This window comes from Phycodurus eques, chromosome 15 (assembly GCF_024500275.1).
Source record: "Phycodurus eques isolate BA_2022a chromosome 15, UOR_Pequ_1.1, whole genome shotgun sequence".
NCBI classification, from domain to species: domain Eukaryota; kingdom Metazoa; phylum Chordata; class Actinopteri; order Syngnathiformes; family Syngnathidae; genus Phycodurus; species Phycodurus eques.
The window spans coordinates 18,055,889-18,073,426 of NC_084539.1; the positions used below are offsets into that span (position 1 = coordinate 18,055,889).

General features: G+C 39.4%; 1 protein-coding gene across 3 annotated transcripts in view; it reads left to right on the forward strand.

Annotated features, from left to right (window-relative positions):
* Nucleotides 1-17,538, forward strand: part of LOC133413994 (mediator of RNA polymerase II transcription subunit 13-like) — a 100,075-nt gene that overhangs the window by 59,149 nt on the left and 23,388 nt on the right. For all 3 annotated transcript variants that reach the window (XM_061698988.1, XM_061698991.1, XM_061698992.1), the window contains exons 4-5: nucleotides 4,173-4,256; nucleotides 16,789-16,934. In XM_061698988.1, the coding sequence (XP_061554972.1) occupies nucleotides 4,173-4,256; nucleotides 16,789-16,934 (230 nt within the window). The remainder of the gene's footprint in view (nucleotides 1-4,172; nucleotides 4,257-16,788; nucleotides 16,935-17,538) is intronic.

Sequence of the window (17,538 nt, forward strand, 5' to 3'; positions counted from 1 at the left end):
AGCACTGAATCATTTGCTCAAGTACCCAAAGCTCTCCTTTCTGAGCCAGAGCCATCTGTTAAATGAAGCAGCACATATTTGCTCTCTATTAAGTGAAGCATCAGCGATCATCATCGGGGGCAGGCGGAATTAACCTTCCTATTACCTTGAAGATAACTGCTTTTATTGCAAACTGTTTCGGCGAGAGAGGGATCGCCTTCTCCGTGACGACATAAACTTTGTCGCTGGGCGCTGGTTTTGTTTTTGCTGTGCGCGAATAGGCATGAATTTGAGTCAAGTGGGTCTTAATCAAACAATCACAAGCAACACAATTAGGGACAATTTAATCATGTGCGCAAACTGCAACCGGGTAACAATCAGGACCATTGGAAAAAGTCTTGGCAGAGATGTAATTGTTTGATTGAATTAGCCAGCGGAAGCTTTAGGGTGTGTTAAGCAAGGTATACACATACAGATTTGAACATTATCAAGCAGGGTGCACATATACTGACAATTGGGACACATTTGAGCATGAACCTATGTTAATGATCAAAGACAGCAAAGGCTCGATTATCGGATGTCTCTGAAAGATTTTTCCTGAGAGATTATTTTATGGTGTGGGCTGTTTGAAAAACAGTCAGTGCAGACAACTGTAAATGTGAAGCGGCGTACACACATACCGATAAGCGGGCCTAATTTGTACACGCCCCCCCCCCCCCACCCCAAGTCCTTACGATCAAAGTCACCAAAAAGACCCGATTATCGCATGTCTCAAATGATGCTGAGGGATTATCCTATGTTATGGGGTGTGTTAAGAATGATTTTTTTCCCCTCCCATAACTGCTCTGAAAATGGTCGAGGCTGACAATCATACATGTTAAATGTGTACTCATATCAATAATCGGGATGAATTTGTGCATTCACACCCCCTTTACGATTAAAATCAACAAAGGCCCGGTTATTGGATCGCTCCCAAAAAAGATCCTGAGGGATTATCCTTAGGTATGGGTGTGTTAGAAGTGATTTTTCCTCCCCAAATTCCTCGCAAAAATATTGGGGCTGACATTTTTAAATGAGAATCCTGTTCAACACTCATGATAAGTGAATATTTAACAGGTTTGAACCACTTTAAATGATTCTTAACACATGCCACACCACAGGATAATTGCCCAGGATGATCATCCAATCATTGGGCCTTTGCTGAAATTGATCGGAAGGGGGAAAGGGGGTGGGGGGTGGAGGGGGGTTCTGCTCAAATTAGTCCTGATTACTAGGGATGTCACAATCCAATCACGTGATCAAAAATCGGGGTCCCTCACCTGATTTTTAGCTGATCAAGATTGGGTGAGAAAGATCAGTTTTATTAATTTTCTGACGTTTTAAATGTCACACAAAGTGACAAAATAATCCTAAAGTACAAAGAGCTTGTCAAATTGAACAGTACTATCTTAATTATATATTACTCAATGTAGTTTTTCTGTTTTTTTTTTTTTTTTTTTAGTATGTGTATAAGCATCTGTGAAAGAGACGCACCTTCCGTGTGTGTGAGTGTATGCGCACGTGTGTGTGTATGCGTGTGTGCGCGTGACGCACACAGACACAGTCTGCCTCGATTCTATGGGCGTGTTTGCACCACACCGACCGCCCACCCTCAGCGGGCAGACATTGACTGCAATGCCTAAAATAAAGCCGTCTCGCTGAACGGCGTCATCAACGAGTCGAGACAACGTCAGACAAGTTAGCATTTCAAATGACATAACTTGAAATAGAAGTTTATTAAGTGTGAATTATTTTGTGACAAGCGAGCTTGGGATCGTAAATCAATAGTGTCGTTTGTAGATGAGCGGAGTCACGCACGTGAAGTATCCCACCAACTCTGTAGCTGCCTGGACCATCATTATAGCCTTAACGCACACGCTAAAGTAATAAATAACAATGTAAATGTATTGTTTACCATGCGCTCAGGGCAATCGCCTATATAAAATATCTATGTATAACTATATACATACACATAAGTACGCATATTGAGAAAATTTGGAGGCACATCCCTATCGATTACCCACGTGTGTACCCCTCTTCAAAATTCATTCATATCAAGTTTGGTTTGTTTGCTCCCAGGATCCCCCTACTGGTTTGAAGTGTAATTAGTTTCTATAGAAGTAAAGAAAATGAAGGATGAAAGCCAAAGAAACAAATGATCAAGCAGATGTACCTACAATAGAAACACTGAAGGCTGCTAGTTTTACATTGCATACAGTGCAGTCTATAAAACAACCGTGTAAATCTTTGACCCGGTCAGAGGATCCAGCTCGGAATTCCCTGGCGCCGGCACACAGAGTACAAGTCAAGACCGTGGAGAAGGTCACTGAAGGGAGGTGAAAAGGAGGAAAGAAAAAGATAGGGAGCATAGTAACTCAACTGTTTGATAGCATTAAATGTGTCTGATGGAAGGGAAGATTCTGGGAAACCACTTTGGAAGGCAGCCTTTCTGTGTGCTGTGAAATTGTGATTAAAGAAGCATTTCGTTATCATTTAAATGCAATTGGAATACATCTGATTAACCTGTTATAAGGCACTCACTGACCCCAACATACTGTTCTGTTCAAATCTGACCCATTTTGACATTGGATGATCAATTAAACAAAAACAAAAAACAAAAAAAAATCTTTTTCTGTTTCACTGTGCAATTGAATGACTTTTGACCCAAAATACAAAAAAAAAAATAACATTTAAAAATGTAATTCTATTGTACAAAATTTGTGTAGGCTCAGGCTGTTCTGGTTTAAATTGGACCCGTGTCTGTGTTCACTCAGTGTGTATTAAATCAAAGAAAAATAGCGGTAATGGTAAGAATCTTGAAACGCTGAAGCTGTACATAGCATAAATGTTTTGCATTTTTTTATGGGACAGTGGGAACAGTGTTCAAGGGTCAGTTTGAAACAGTCCCGAGAACTGTCTGTGTCCTCACCACATTTGCACAGGTTCCTGCTGAAAAATGCACCAGCTGCTCGTTGAAGGGTCGAGGGGGAATCTCAAAACAGTAAAAAGAATCCAAGTCAAGTATTTGTGTATTTTTATGCGACAGTAGGGACGGTGATCACAGCCTTAGGTAAAAATGGACATCACGTTGTTCGATAGTCGATGTTATTAATCCCAAAACAAGCAGTGTAAAATAGAAAAAGTACACTTTTCCTTTTCTCTAAAACATAACCATCCATTTTTCTGCTGTTAGATAGGCTACTAATACTTGGCCAGGGACACAGTTGAAACACATACTTAATACATAAGTGTTCAAATATTTTGATATTAACATTTCTATCCCCCAGAATATACACTCTGTAGAATATTCTTTCTTGTAGTGTATTTGTTCCTTTACATTTGTAATATTTATTCCATCTTGATCAATATCATCATATTCATATCATTGTATTATCCTGCAATGAACAAATTGGCTTTTCCTGTGCCTGACATTTCTGTTGGGAAATATTTAACTACAAGGTAATACAAATGCAAGTTAAAACCTTAAAAATGATAATCTAGTTAAGCAGAATGAAAAAGATATCAAACACTGCTAAAATTGTGCATGAAAGTGTATAAAAAGGGACATGAGGCACTATATATAGGCTCAATGTGTTGTATGCAATAATTTGATCAAAAAAATTCAATACACTGTACATAATGTTATAAACTAATAATTCGGTTTGATGGGTCATCTTATAAGAAAATGAAATATATATATATATATATATATATATATATATATATATATATATATATACAGTGTTCCCTCGCCACTTCGCGCTTCACGTTTTGCGCCTTCAGTGCTTCGTGGGTTTTTCCAAAATATTCATTAAAAAAAGTAAATAAATATATACAGCCATATCAACGGCCATATTGCGGAAAGACTCGTTGTTTCATTTTGATGCGCGAGAGAGAAGGGAAAAGACTGAGTAATTAATTACTGTATAAGGTTTCATATTTAAAGATTTAAGTAAATACGTGTACTGTTGTAATCTTTGTCTCAAATATGTAAAGTATAAATACTGTTTACATATATTTTAATATAATATATTTAGGTATGCTTTAGTCCCTTGAAAGGTGCTCGACAAATCTAGTCATAATGATGATCATGGTTATTATTGTTACAAAGAATTGAGCGCGTTAAATTCTGTCTGTTGTTCTCACCGCTGCAGATGTCTAATGGACAAAGGCTTTGTGCGAGTCGGCAAGTGGTTCTTCAAGCCGCACCAAATGCAGGAAAAGTCGATGGGCAGCAGGTGAGTGGAATTCACTAAACGGCATGTTTTACGCGCTCACGCTTAAATTGTAAAAAGGCATCTTAAGAGCGTTTCACAGCTAGCGGGAACATCCTTCATGTGCTTTGTTCAGTGCGATCGTCCTCGGGGCAACAGCAGCCTGCCCCACAGTATGAGGCTGTTCAAAGGTAGTGGGGCTAATGTTAGCCAGAGTGGATTACGCGTGTTTGTGAGAGCGTAGTGGGCCCTGGTGACAGTTGCCTTGGCCCTCTTCTCACAGTTCACCGCAATCGGAAACTTTTTGATTTTCCCACTGGGCAATCGCAAGTTAAAGCATGCGGGAATGTCAAATTTATGGCCCAAAGCTAAAGTAGGGGGAGATTAATTGTTTTAGTATGTTTTTGTTGGTGCCACATATGTAGTTATGTACTTTTTTAAAATGATACTCCATAATTTACTGCTAATTATTTTGATGACCCCCAAGTTACGGCTCATGAACGCCTGGGGGTCCGGGATCCCCAGTTTGAGAACCACTGCCATAAAAAATCCTCAAAAATTTGCAATGCACTGAATCCGCCATAGGTGAGCCGCGATATGGCGAGGGAACACAGGAATCGTTTTAACGCCACTTAAGACTTTCACAGGTGCGCGCCCTGTTTCAAAGTACCCAGTTGGTTTTGAGTGGCATTTGCTTCAATGTGACCAAGATTGCGTCAGTGTTATTGTTGGCCCTCTGCGTTGCAACAGTGCTGTAGGTGTCCCAATAGTTTTGTCTCTATTGTTTATTTTCCAAAGTGTCGGTGAGCATGTGTGTATATCTGACGCATGCATGGTGGTTAAGTGCAGTGTAGATATAGGAGGGAGACTTCGTCTTTATTTGGACATCTCTGTGTGGATATGTTGTCATGTGGCACGCACCCCCCACCCCTACCTCATGCTGAGCCACCGTTGCCGCTTTGAATTATTCAGCATCCTGCAAAGAGGGAGAAGGCGGACTATCACTGCAGCCTTCAGTGTCCAAAAACAAATAGTGCTTTGTGACTGACACCTTTTTTTTTTCCTTTTTTTTTTTTTACACCATTTTATGTCATTCCTTCCTCCTTTTCCATAATAACATTGCACAAGCCTGAGGAATCTCCCCCCCTGCAAATCAGTGTGTCCCCACCATCCTCACGCCACAAGGGAGGATTGCTCAGTTGATGTCATGTGACCTCCAGCCTCAGCTGTAACCAGCTCCTTTGTCTCCTCTGCACCTCCATGCCGTCCGTGCCTTTTATCCCCAACAGAGGGCGTCTATACCATCGCGCGCCATCACCCAGCCACCCCACCGCCCCCTTTCTGCCTTTGTCAAGCTTCCCCGGTGTTTATCTCGCCCGTGTCCCTCGGGCCATAGTGGCGTAGAAGAGCGACACATCCAGGAGAGAATTCCAAAACCTCCTCCCTCTGCTCTCTTTGTGTCGGAATGAGGAGGAAGCTCTCTGGGTTAGTAGCGAATTGCATCAGACGCTTAAAAAGGAGGGGGCGTGGGGGGGGGGGGAGTCTGGGAGGAAGAGGGATGAGAGGGAGGGGGGAAATCGGGTAAGGGGGGCTGGAGTGGTGGTCATAAATTAATCATTAATACAGACAGCTGAATTGATGCATTACAGTCTGTCCCTCTCATTAGTTCAGTCAGTTGTATGCATGCCAACGACAATACAATATGAATCTATAGGGGCTCGTATTTGAATTCATGGCCGTAAACAGTACAGTGTTTATTATATTCATATTTTGACGCAAAACAAACAAAACAAAAGAAGAAAAAAAAAAAAATTCCTCCTGTGACTGACCATGCCGGAGAAAGTTGTATTATCTCTTTAACAATACTTCATACTAAATAAATATCGCACAGATGCTCCGCTCTCCTCGGGTGACATTGAGCTATTAGCCGTCGTCTTGGCAACAGACACTTGGTGCCCAGCCATATCCCAAGGTCACGGAATATCAAAGCAGGAGGGAAACATTTTTGTGCTATTATATGTTGTAGATTATATTATTTTACAATCTTTTTTTCGCATGCAGCGCAAACAGTACAAATAAGAGATTATTATTTTTTTTAAATCAGGTGTGCAGTTTGATTAATTTTCTACATTTTTGGTGCAGTCAGGTGACCTAGTGCATTGATTCTCAAAGTGTGGAAAGACTCACTAAATGAAATGTTCAAACCGTGCATAATGTAACTTTAGCTTTTAGCCTTTTAAAAAAAATAATAATTCCAGTACAGTACATTTGTTAAATCCAGTTCAGTTGTATTTAACATTTAAGTACAATACATTGACATGTAATCTTTAAGAACTGCAATTTGTATTTATGTGCAATACATTTTAATTGAATCATTATTTAAGTACAGTATTGCCTTGAGATATGAGTTAAAAAATTTCCATGACCATGCTCCTATCTCAAAAGTCATATCTCAAATCATCTTCCCCCATTGAAATTAATAAAAATACAATTCATCCATCTGAGGTCCACCTAAAAAAAAATTATTTTTTTCAAAATGCACTCACCAGTATTGTACTCAAACAAACAGTAGGCTTCAATGTTCCCTCGCTGTGTGTGCGTGTGTGTGTGTGTGTGTGTGTCTGTGTGTGTGTATATATATATCTCACACACACACACACACACCTACATACACGGTGCTCTGTGCTAATTCCATATTCGCATATTGTCACTGTTGACCAGAAACCTTGTATATCCAAATATGGTCAATTTCAAATTTATTTCACAAATTGATACAAATGGTCAGTCCACACATCTGGTATTTTTATAAATTATTGACCAATCGAAAGTGTTGTAAATAGCTTGGGAGTAAATCTTTTGTCTTGAGCAATGTCTGAGAAGTGTTGTATAACTCCAGTTTGTGCCATTATGTCAACTCAAAATCTACTATTTTTGAAACAAAAAGGAGCGAAAATAGGTTCGAAACATTTGCATCATTCTATTTTGTTAATTACTGATAGCTGTAACGGTTCATTGCAGAAGGAACTGGTCAGCCACAAAGGTAAATATGTGTGCAGATTCATATCCACCGATTTCATTGTCCAGTTAGCTCGTAGTTTTTTTTTTTTTTTTTTTTTTAATTGCATCACTCATGGCTCTTAAACCTCTGAGTTTGGGAAACTGATGTAAGCACAGTCGTTAGCGTTGGTTAATAATTAAAGCCTTTTTTCTCTTGTCGTGGGGTCAGCGGGAGCGCAGAATTTGCTTTGTCCATAACATCCTAATCAATGGGAGCATAGTTTCCATTTTTGTTCTTTTTTGTGAATTCAATTACATTATTTTGGGCAACTGTGGTGTTGATGTTGGTGCAAAGTGTCATGAAGTCATTAAAGACGTCAAAACATGAGAACAATCCTTGCAAATGGTAAACAGTCAGCAATTACAACCCCAATTCCAATGAAGTTGCGGTGTTGCGTTAAACATAAATAAAAACACAATACAATGATTTGCAAATCATGTTCAAACTATATATAATTGAATACAATACAAAGACAAGATAGTTAATGTTCAAACTGACAAACTTAATTGTTTTTAGCAAATAATCATTAACTTAGAATTTTATCAGAATAATCTTTATTTGCCAAGTATGTCCAAAAAAAACACACAAGGAATTTGTCTCCGGTAGTTGGAGCCGCTCTAGTACGACAACAGACAGTCAATTGACAGAGAACACTTTTGAGACAAAGACATTGACAAAAAAAAAAAAAAAAAACAGTCACTGAGCAGTAAAGGGTTGCTAGTTATCTGGTAATGCCGGAACATTTTTTTTGACAATTGTGCAAAAAGATGCAGAGTCCTCTCGCACTTAGAACAGTTCGTATGACTAATATTGCAATAGTCCGGCGCAATGACCATTGTGCAAAGGGCGCCGAGACTTCAAGGAGTGTATGCGGTTTAAAGTGACGAGTAGTGCGATCATCTGGGACAATGTTGGTTGTGCAAATGTTGCAGATACTCCTCAATCAGTGTGCAAATGGAGCAGATGCTACTCTGGCATGAGTGGCCAGTATTGGTCAACAACAGATATGCAAATAGTGCAGCGTGGCGAGACAACTACAGTGAGTGCACGAGTAATACATAATTGGCCCCACAGAAATGTGACAACGAACTCAAGTAAAAAAATTGCCAGCATGTTGTAATGGAATTGTAGGTTAGCTGTTTAAGAAGTTGACTGCAAGAGGGAAGAAGCTGTTGGAATGTCTGCTAGTTCTAGTTTGAATTGATCGGTAGCGCCTACCTGAGGGAAGGAGTTGGAAGAGCTGGTGACCGGGATGCGGAGGGTCTGAGAGGATTTTGCACGCTCTTGTCTTTGTTATGGCTGCAACACATCCCTAAAAAGCTGGACAGGTGGCAAAAAAGTTGAGGAATGCTCAACAAACATTTGTTTTGAACATCCCACAGGTGAACAGGCTAATGGGATAGGTGGGTGCCATGATTGGGTATAAAAGGAGCTTCCCTGAATTGTTCAGTCATTCACAAGCAAAGATGGGGCGAGGTTCACCTATTTGTGAACAAGTGCGTAAGAAAATAGTCGAACGGTTTAAGGACAATGTTCCTCAACATACAATTGCAAGGAATTTATGGATTTCATCATCTACGGTCCATAATATCATCAAAAGGTTCAGAGAATCTGGAGAAATCACTGCATGTAAGCAAGCAGCAAGGCCGAAAACCAACATTGAATGCCCGTGACCTTCGATCCCTCAGGCGGCACTGCATCAAAAACCGAAATCAATGTGTAAAGGATATCACCGCATGGGCTCAGGAACACTTCAGAAAACCAATGTCAGTAAATACAGTTCGGCGCTACATCCGTAAGTGCAACTTGAAACTCAACTATGCAAAGAAAAAGCCATTTATCAACAACACCCAGAAACGCCGCCGGCTTCTCTGGGCCCGAGCGCATCTAAGATGGACTGATGCAATGTGGAAAAGTATTCTGTGATCTGACGAGTCCACATTTTAAATTGTTTTTGGAAATTGTGGATGTCTTTTTCTCCGGGCCAAAGAGGAAAAGAACCCTCCGGACTGTTATGGACGCAAAGTTCAAAAGCCAGCATCTGTGATGGTATGGGGCTGTGTTAGTGCCAATCGCATGGGTAACTTACACATCTGTGAAGGCACCATTAATGCTGGAAGGTACATACAGGTTTTAGAGAAACATATGCTGCCATCCAAGCGACGTCTTTTTCATGGACGAACATTATTTCAGCAAACCAATGCCAAACCACATTCTGCACGTGTTACAACAGCGTAGCTTCGTAGTAAAAGAGTGCGGGTACTAGACTGGCCTGCCTGCAGTCCAGACCTGTCTCCCATTGAAAATGTGTGGTACATTATGAAGCGTAAAATACGACAACGGAGACCCCGGACTGTTGAACACCTGAAGCTGTACATCAAGCAAGAATGAAAAATAATTCCATCTACCACGCTTCCACAATTAGTGTCCTCAGTTCCCAAACGTTTATTGAATGTTGTTTAAAAGAAAAGGTGATGTAACACAGTGGTAAACATGACCCCGTCCCAGCTTTTTTGGAACGTGTTGCAGCCATAAGATTCTAAGTTAATGATTATTTGCTGAAAATAATAAAGTTGATCAGTTTGAACATTAAATATCTTGTCTCTGTAGTATATTCAATTAAACATGATTGAACATGAAATCATTGTATTGTGTTTTTATTTGTTTAACACAGCGTCCCAACTTCATCGGAATTGGTGTTGTAATTGGACTATCGCTATAAATGTGTTTTTTTTTTCATGCAAATGTGCATCCATCCATTGGGAGAGACGTACGCGCACTGACGGAATTTGCAATTAAAGTTGTCGTCGAGAGCCCGTCGTTTGCATCGCGGCCAATTCATTTTGAAGCATTCTCGTTAAATACGCTGTATTATTGACGCACTACAAACGTGTTGTACTACACGTGTACCAGGCCTCCTCGGAGAAGTAGAATACAAACAACACCATATTCCGCAGATGTCTGGTATCGTTCTTACATTAGCAGGTAAATCCTAGCGAGAGGCTTAAATAAAGCCCAGGATCAGTGGAAGCGATGGCGATGTATCTGAGACAGATGATTTTCACTTTAATTAGCAAAGAGGAAAGAAAAGTTTAAAAAAATAAATAAAACAAAGGGGGGTGGGGGGGGGGCTATACTGTTTTTAACCACGGCTACAACTTGGGTTTGGCACCAGTTTGTGTCGCCTGGCATCTTATCACAACCACGATGTGAATAAATCCAATTTTACCCACTGAAACAAAATCACACACAGTGGTGCCTCGAGATACAAGTGACCAGACTTACAAGGTTTTCAAAATTTGAACTGTCATTCGGACTAGTTTTTTGCTTTGATTTGCGAGCGCAAACTTGAGATCCACAGTATGCATCAGTCGCACTCTTGACTTTAAGACACAGATGCTCACTAAGTCTCGTCATTGTACTATTAGCATTATATTCCATCCCCTTTAATCCGACAACACTACATGCTAAAGTGATGTGTTTGTCAAGCCTCAGGGGAGCCCTCCTCGGACCCCGCCCCCCGCGTTGTTTGACACGTAAACCGGCTAAGTTTTTCCTCATTGGTCTTGGCCAGCGATGTTTCTATAGTCGTGTATATGTCACTTTCACTGTACTCACAACTTGACACAAGCTTATTTGCATATTTATAGCATAGTTAGGATGTCTCTCCATGCGCACATGCAATTAATCATACGTCTGTGCACATCGGCCACTTCATTAGGTACACCTGCTAATAAGATCCGATACTGGAACTGAAATAATATGGATAGACGGTTTGATTGACAGACAGACAGACAGACAGACAGACAGATAGATAGATAGATAGATAGATAGATAGATAGATAGATAGATAGATAGATAGATAGATAGATAGATAGATAGATAGATAGATAGATAGATCGATTTTGGAATTTTGGGGAATAAAGCAAGCAAGCAATATTTTCAAGTTTTATTTTAATTTTAATTTATTTATTTTTGTACCTGTTCGGCTGTTAGGTCAAGCAGAATGGAAAATCTGTATGCCTTTCATGCCAGAACAGTTTTATTGTGTCACAGTGGAGTTTGTAAGCTTCCGCTGTGGTATTATCATTGAGGTTTATTGAGAATCAGATTTGATCAGTCGAACAGAACACAGCGTCCAGCCTCTTAAATCGGGTGAGATTTTTTTCCAGAAGTGGTGTGTAATTTAGATTGGTTAGCTCTTGTCAGTTATGACAAAATATTGATACCTAAATACTTAATGTTTCCTCTCGGAATAGGGTACTCTGGGATTTGATCTGCAGGAGTCCATGAGTTTACTGTTATTGGCAGTATTGGCAGATTTTGTCCAGTTAATAGAGTAGTCTGATATTTGTGAAAATGTTTTGATGAGATTGAGGAGTGCCTGAAGAGAATACTTGAATACTGAGCTGTTTCACATCGTTTGTAATATGGTATGGTCAGCAGTGTTGACTATGTTGCAGTGCAGTGTTGTTTTACACCACTGCAACCACAATAATAAACATATTGTTCAATAAAAGCATCTTAAATAAGAGCACTGATATATATATTTGATAGAGATTTTGGTTGACGTTTCTTGAACCCCTTTAGCGTAAAGATGGTCCCAGGTGCTAAAACTCTGATTTCCTTGATATGTGCGAGGCAAATGTGCGTCCCAGGCTGGGATTGCTCTGACTCTATATTTCAAACTGTATGTTTTTTTTTTTTTTTTGCCTGCACCTGCCTTTCAGCTTTACACTTCATCTTGTGCATTTGCTTAATTTTTCAACCACCGGGGACTGTTCTCTTTCTCTTTCTTTAACAAAAAAGTGAAGGCCTTCCTGTCTTTCCTCATCACCCTACTCTTTACTCAGCACCCTCCTCCTCTTCAGTCTCCAGCTGTGAAGATCACTCTTCTTCCGCACGTTTACAGCTGTTTACACAGACACATGGACGCATATGTACACACACACACACACACAAACACACGCACTGAGTCCCAGAGGATGCAAGAAGTGCTGTGTTTCCACATACTCACACCTGCTTACGGTGCAGGAAAATGTCCTTTGCTAAAGGATGAAGAGCATCAGTCTCAGCCTTCACCTGTGTTCATGTGACCCTCAGGCAGGGCTGGGCAATATGGCCTAAAATTCATTTCACGGTATGTAGTAAATTGGTAAGGGTATATAATTGTGATATTGTGGTGACCCACAAGAGGGAGACATTCATCAGGGGAGGGGCCGGAGATGAAAGAATTGTTTGCTTCAAATGGAGTGGTCGGATGTTTGGTTCTCGTGTCCTCATCTTATTTACCGCATCTCCAAAATGTGTAAAAATTATCATGAAAGTATTTGTGAATGTAATATATAGTGCCTACACAAAGCTAGATTGATGTTTTTTTTTTTAAATTGTATTGATGTTGCACTTTGCTAAAAAGAGAGGATTTAAGCTGTTGCTGTTTCATTTTAAATGTCAGTAAATACGTTTACATAAAATGTACATTTGGTTTACATTTGATTCCCTCATAGTATCCAATGTGAACTGAACCGTGACCTTAAAACCAAAGTATGTACGAAACCACGATTTTTGGCGCGCCGTTCTGGACCGAGCCATTATGCATTTACAGTATGTGGTTTCACTGTTACAAGCGTAGTTATGTGGCCAGCAATGGGGGAAAAAAAGTTTGACACCAGCAATGTAGCTCATGTTGTGTATAATTGCACCGTTGCTATTGCCGTGCCGACAGTGTGAGAGAGCTAACGTCATAGTTATCGCACATTACATTTCGGCTGGAGCACTTATTTTACACTCAGCAATGACAACATAATGATAAAAAAAATTGAGCTTGAGTTTGACTGACAGAGTCAGAGGACTCATTTCCTGTAAGAGGATTTCTTTTTTAATATACATCACTGACTGGGGTTCTCTAATAGTATAACATGTCTCTTCAATATATGTTGAAAACATCATTTAGAGTACTTTTAGTTGAGAGGTGGAACACAACACAAAAGTATAAAATATACACTGTGGTTCAAAAGCTGGGGGGTCACTTAGAAATGTCCTCACTTTTATACATAAGCACTGTATTTTTTTACAATTTATATAATATCAAATACATTTTTCAAACTATATAATATCAAATTAATCTGGAATACAGTCAAGACTGGTAATGTGGTAAAAACAGTGCTTTTCTTTAAAAAAAATGTTTTTAAGTGATATATATATATATATATATATATACTGCATATGTATGCAATGTATTTTTTAAAACAAAATAAATACGTATTCACTGATAAATACGTATTCACTCTTGATTTCAATAATTTACAGTATTGTTAAAAAAATCATACAAACTGCGAGTGAGAAATTTTTTTTAGTGCATGCATACTGCCAATATGTATGTCGGAAAGCACATAATTTTAATTTTTCCCCTAGATTTTTCCTTTTTTGAACCTTAACTTCACAGTGTATTTTCTTTATCTAATTAAGAGTCAAAGTAATTTAAAATAATCTACGTTCATTAATGCAGGGCTTGGGTGTGTTTTTTCTTTTCAGTCGAGTGTGAAAAGTGTATACTACAGCTGTTCCTATTTCCCTTCCATGCAGTGTCTGTTGTGTGTGTTCCCACATGCAATACATAGAACAGAACTTTTACTCTGGACATGCATCTGCTGCCCCTCACGTTGCTATTTTTAGCTCCTCATATGTTGTGATGACACACCAGGAGGACGAGGTTGAAGAGCAGTGCCACCGAAAGCTTTTTGGACTTGTTCACAATGAGCTGCAAGTGTCACATTCTGTGTGCCACCTTCATAGATAGATTTATTATTACATTATATTTCATCATTATATTGTTATATATCACTGTCCGTATTATACATCCCACTTTGCGCTCATTTCATAAATATTATTAATGCATATTTGGACTATATTTATTCCTTAGCAAAACCAACATGCAACATCTGAAACTTATGTTTTTTATTTTTATTTTTTTATTTTTAGGTTACTGGTAGATTTAAAATTATTTTAATCCCTTTCTAATTTCTTAGTTGTACATCCAGTATCTTCTTTGTATGGGTGTATATTTTTGACTTTAGTCTTGTAATAGTGCAAGTTTTTATCTTCAAAACCTTTTTCTCTCAAAGATAAAAGATTTTTTTCACAAATAAATATCCAACTTTTTACCTTGAAAATACACCACATTTTGCTTGTCATATTACGATTTTTAATTCTAAAAATTCTAAAAATATACAACTTTATTCTGACAGAATTAGGACAACTCTGAAATGTATGAATTTAATCTCAAAAAGGTAAAACCTTTAATCTCTAAACGATACTTTTTTTTGTAAAAAATATACAACTTAATTCTTATATTATCGTATTATCGTAATATGACATCTCGAAAACGGAAAACATAATAACTTGAAGATTGAACATATTTTCTCAAAAGTATACAACTTAATTTTTTTTTAAATTTTGAAAATATATGCGTTTTTCCCCAAATGTACCACTTTATTCTCGTAAAATCATGAGTTTAATCTCGAAAGTATTCTCGTTTATTGTTGCAAGATTACAAATTTAATCTACAAAATATACATTTTTATTTTACATTAGCGTGCTGTGAGAGATCATCGGGTTTGCCGTGGGATAATTTCCCTCAACTGGTCCAAAAATTATGATTTATTACAAAGAGTACTTTTTGTGAAAGCTTTTTTTTTTTTTTATTATTATTTTATTTTTTAGTGGTGTGCCGTGAGGTTTTTCGAATGTCAGCTTTGTTTCTTTGGTTTGATTCATACCTGTAACCCTACTGTATGGCTTTTGCTTCCCTGAAATTCTCATCCCTTCACTTTGGTTGCACCCGACGCCATCTGGAGGCCATTTTCGTACAGTATTTAACGACGTATCCTTCAGCTCGGCCCATTAAAGGCATAACTGTCTTTTTTTTCTTTTTTTATTGAATTTGATGACCCATTACCACTCCAATGGAGGTCCAGTGCCTTGGGGGCAAAGGAGATATTGCAAGGCCAGCAGGGTAATCACGAGGAGATCACACTACCTGCTGACTTTATTGTCATTTTGATGCACATAACCAAGGTTATAAGAGCCTTTGCAGATTAAAAATATACATCACAGAACCCTCGGCGGCGGATAATGGCGCACAGGCCGCCCGCCGCTATATAGATTGCAATAAGACCCAAATTATTACCCGTCTTTCTTAAAAATAAATAAGTATACATGATGGACGGTTGAAGGCGGTGTAATAAAGAGATGTAAACACGCAGCGTGAACAATCAGTCATTAAGCAAATGAGGATTCATACCTGTAATAAGAGGGCCGCGTGAGGACGATGATGGATCCGTGTGGTAGAGGCTGGACAGCCCACAAGCTCTTTGCGCGCTGTCGCAATTTCTGGTTGAGGGAGGAAAATCAGTCATGTTGTAGATTACAACAGAGTAATGGTATTCTCTGGCTTTGTTTCAGGCTTGATGGAATAATCAGGTAGTGAACTGCAATTAGTCAATCATTATTCTTAAGAATTGCTAAAACAAATTATATGATTTAAGACTGTTAAATGTGATTATTCATTCAGTGAGCACAATATTAGGTACGCCTGCACAATGTAGTTCGATACAAAAGTAGTCAACAAACAACAAAGTCAGTCTTTCTGTATTGTTTGTATTGAGGTATATTGTTGATATATGTATATATATATATATATGTTATTACATTTTGATTTGCTCAGTGTTTTGTTTTGATCAAATAACATCCAACCGGAGTGCCTGGAGAAAACCCACCCAGGCACGGGGAGAATATGCAAACTACACACAGGCAGGGCCGGTGGTCGAACCCCGGTCCCCAGAACTGTGAGGCAGATGTACTAACCAGTCGGCGATCAAATTACAATAATAATAAAATTTTATTCAAGTGCACTGCAAATTCCATTTAATCTCAGTTTAATTTGGTGCTTCTGTTTCTTGCTGGAGCATCTGCAGTCGTACAAGATGTGTCAGAAAAGTTCAAGGAGTGGAAGCCCAAAAGTTATGTTTCAAATCCAAACTACAATTTTTCTTCTTCCAAGTCCCCTTGTTGAACCCACTTGAGCTTTTGGGGGGTGGGGGGGGATCAAACAAAGCGCAAGCCAGGTCAGGTGAGAAGGGAGGTTGCTCCAGCATGATGATGATGTTCTCGGCCAGGAACTGTCAGATGCTCAGGGCATTGTGAGCAGACGCGTCGTCATGGTGGAGCAAACGCCGCAAGATTTCTTTGTAGATGTGCGGATTGATCATCTGACCCAGACTGAAGGAGACAATTACTAGTTTGTGGTTTAGCTTTGAAATATAGCTTTTGCGACGCTAGTCCTGGAACCTTTCTGACACACCTTCATACTGTATGGTAATGGCAAACGATGGAATTTTACGGCGTTACATGAAAATGTCTCCCACCTTCCTCCAACACTCCGGCCCTCCTTTGGCTCATCTCGTGATGGAAACCTGTGTGCTCTTCTGTCTCCGCCAGCGAGCACCTGTCGTGTTCCTTCTCCTTCTTCCTGCACGGGGAGAGCAACGTGTGCACCAGCGTGGAGATCGCCCAGCACCAACCTGCGTACCACATCACACAACAGCACATCCGCCTCGCACACACCTCCGTCGCACCAATACAAGGTAACGCATGGAACAACCCGAGCAGGACGCCATATACACCAGTCACCAAAATGTGAGGGATATTTGGCTATCGGGTGCAATTTTTGCAGCACTTGAATCTTGATGTTGAGCTGAGCGTCAAAATTGACAACAGGTGTTTGGTTCATGAAAATTTCCAAGGATGTTCACGTCTATGCCTTTCTGTGACTCTGCCAGTCTCTCGATATCTCGGTTGCAACTTGCTGATGACACTGTGTCAGAATGTCTTAAATTTCGGGCTTAAATTGTTGTTACAGAATTAAAAATGATCAAGTAATCCATTTTTCAAAGATCTGGACAACGCCAACATGGGCCACTCCTAATGGTCTTATTCAGTGAACGAGCCCAAAGTGGTCTTAAAAGGTCTTGAAATTCAGCTTGCCTAAACCCTGATAATCTATTTTAGAGACATGTTTAGTGTTGGATTGCATTAAAGTAAAGTATCAGATCTAGTTGGACACGATTTTGTAATGAATTAGTCAGTCAGGGTTTAGAAAACACCCCCCAAAAGTATGGTTTCTTTGATTTGTGCTGATCATCTGTCCCAATACTTATGTCCATATAGTCAGTGTGCCCACAGCTCCTT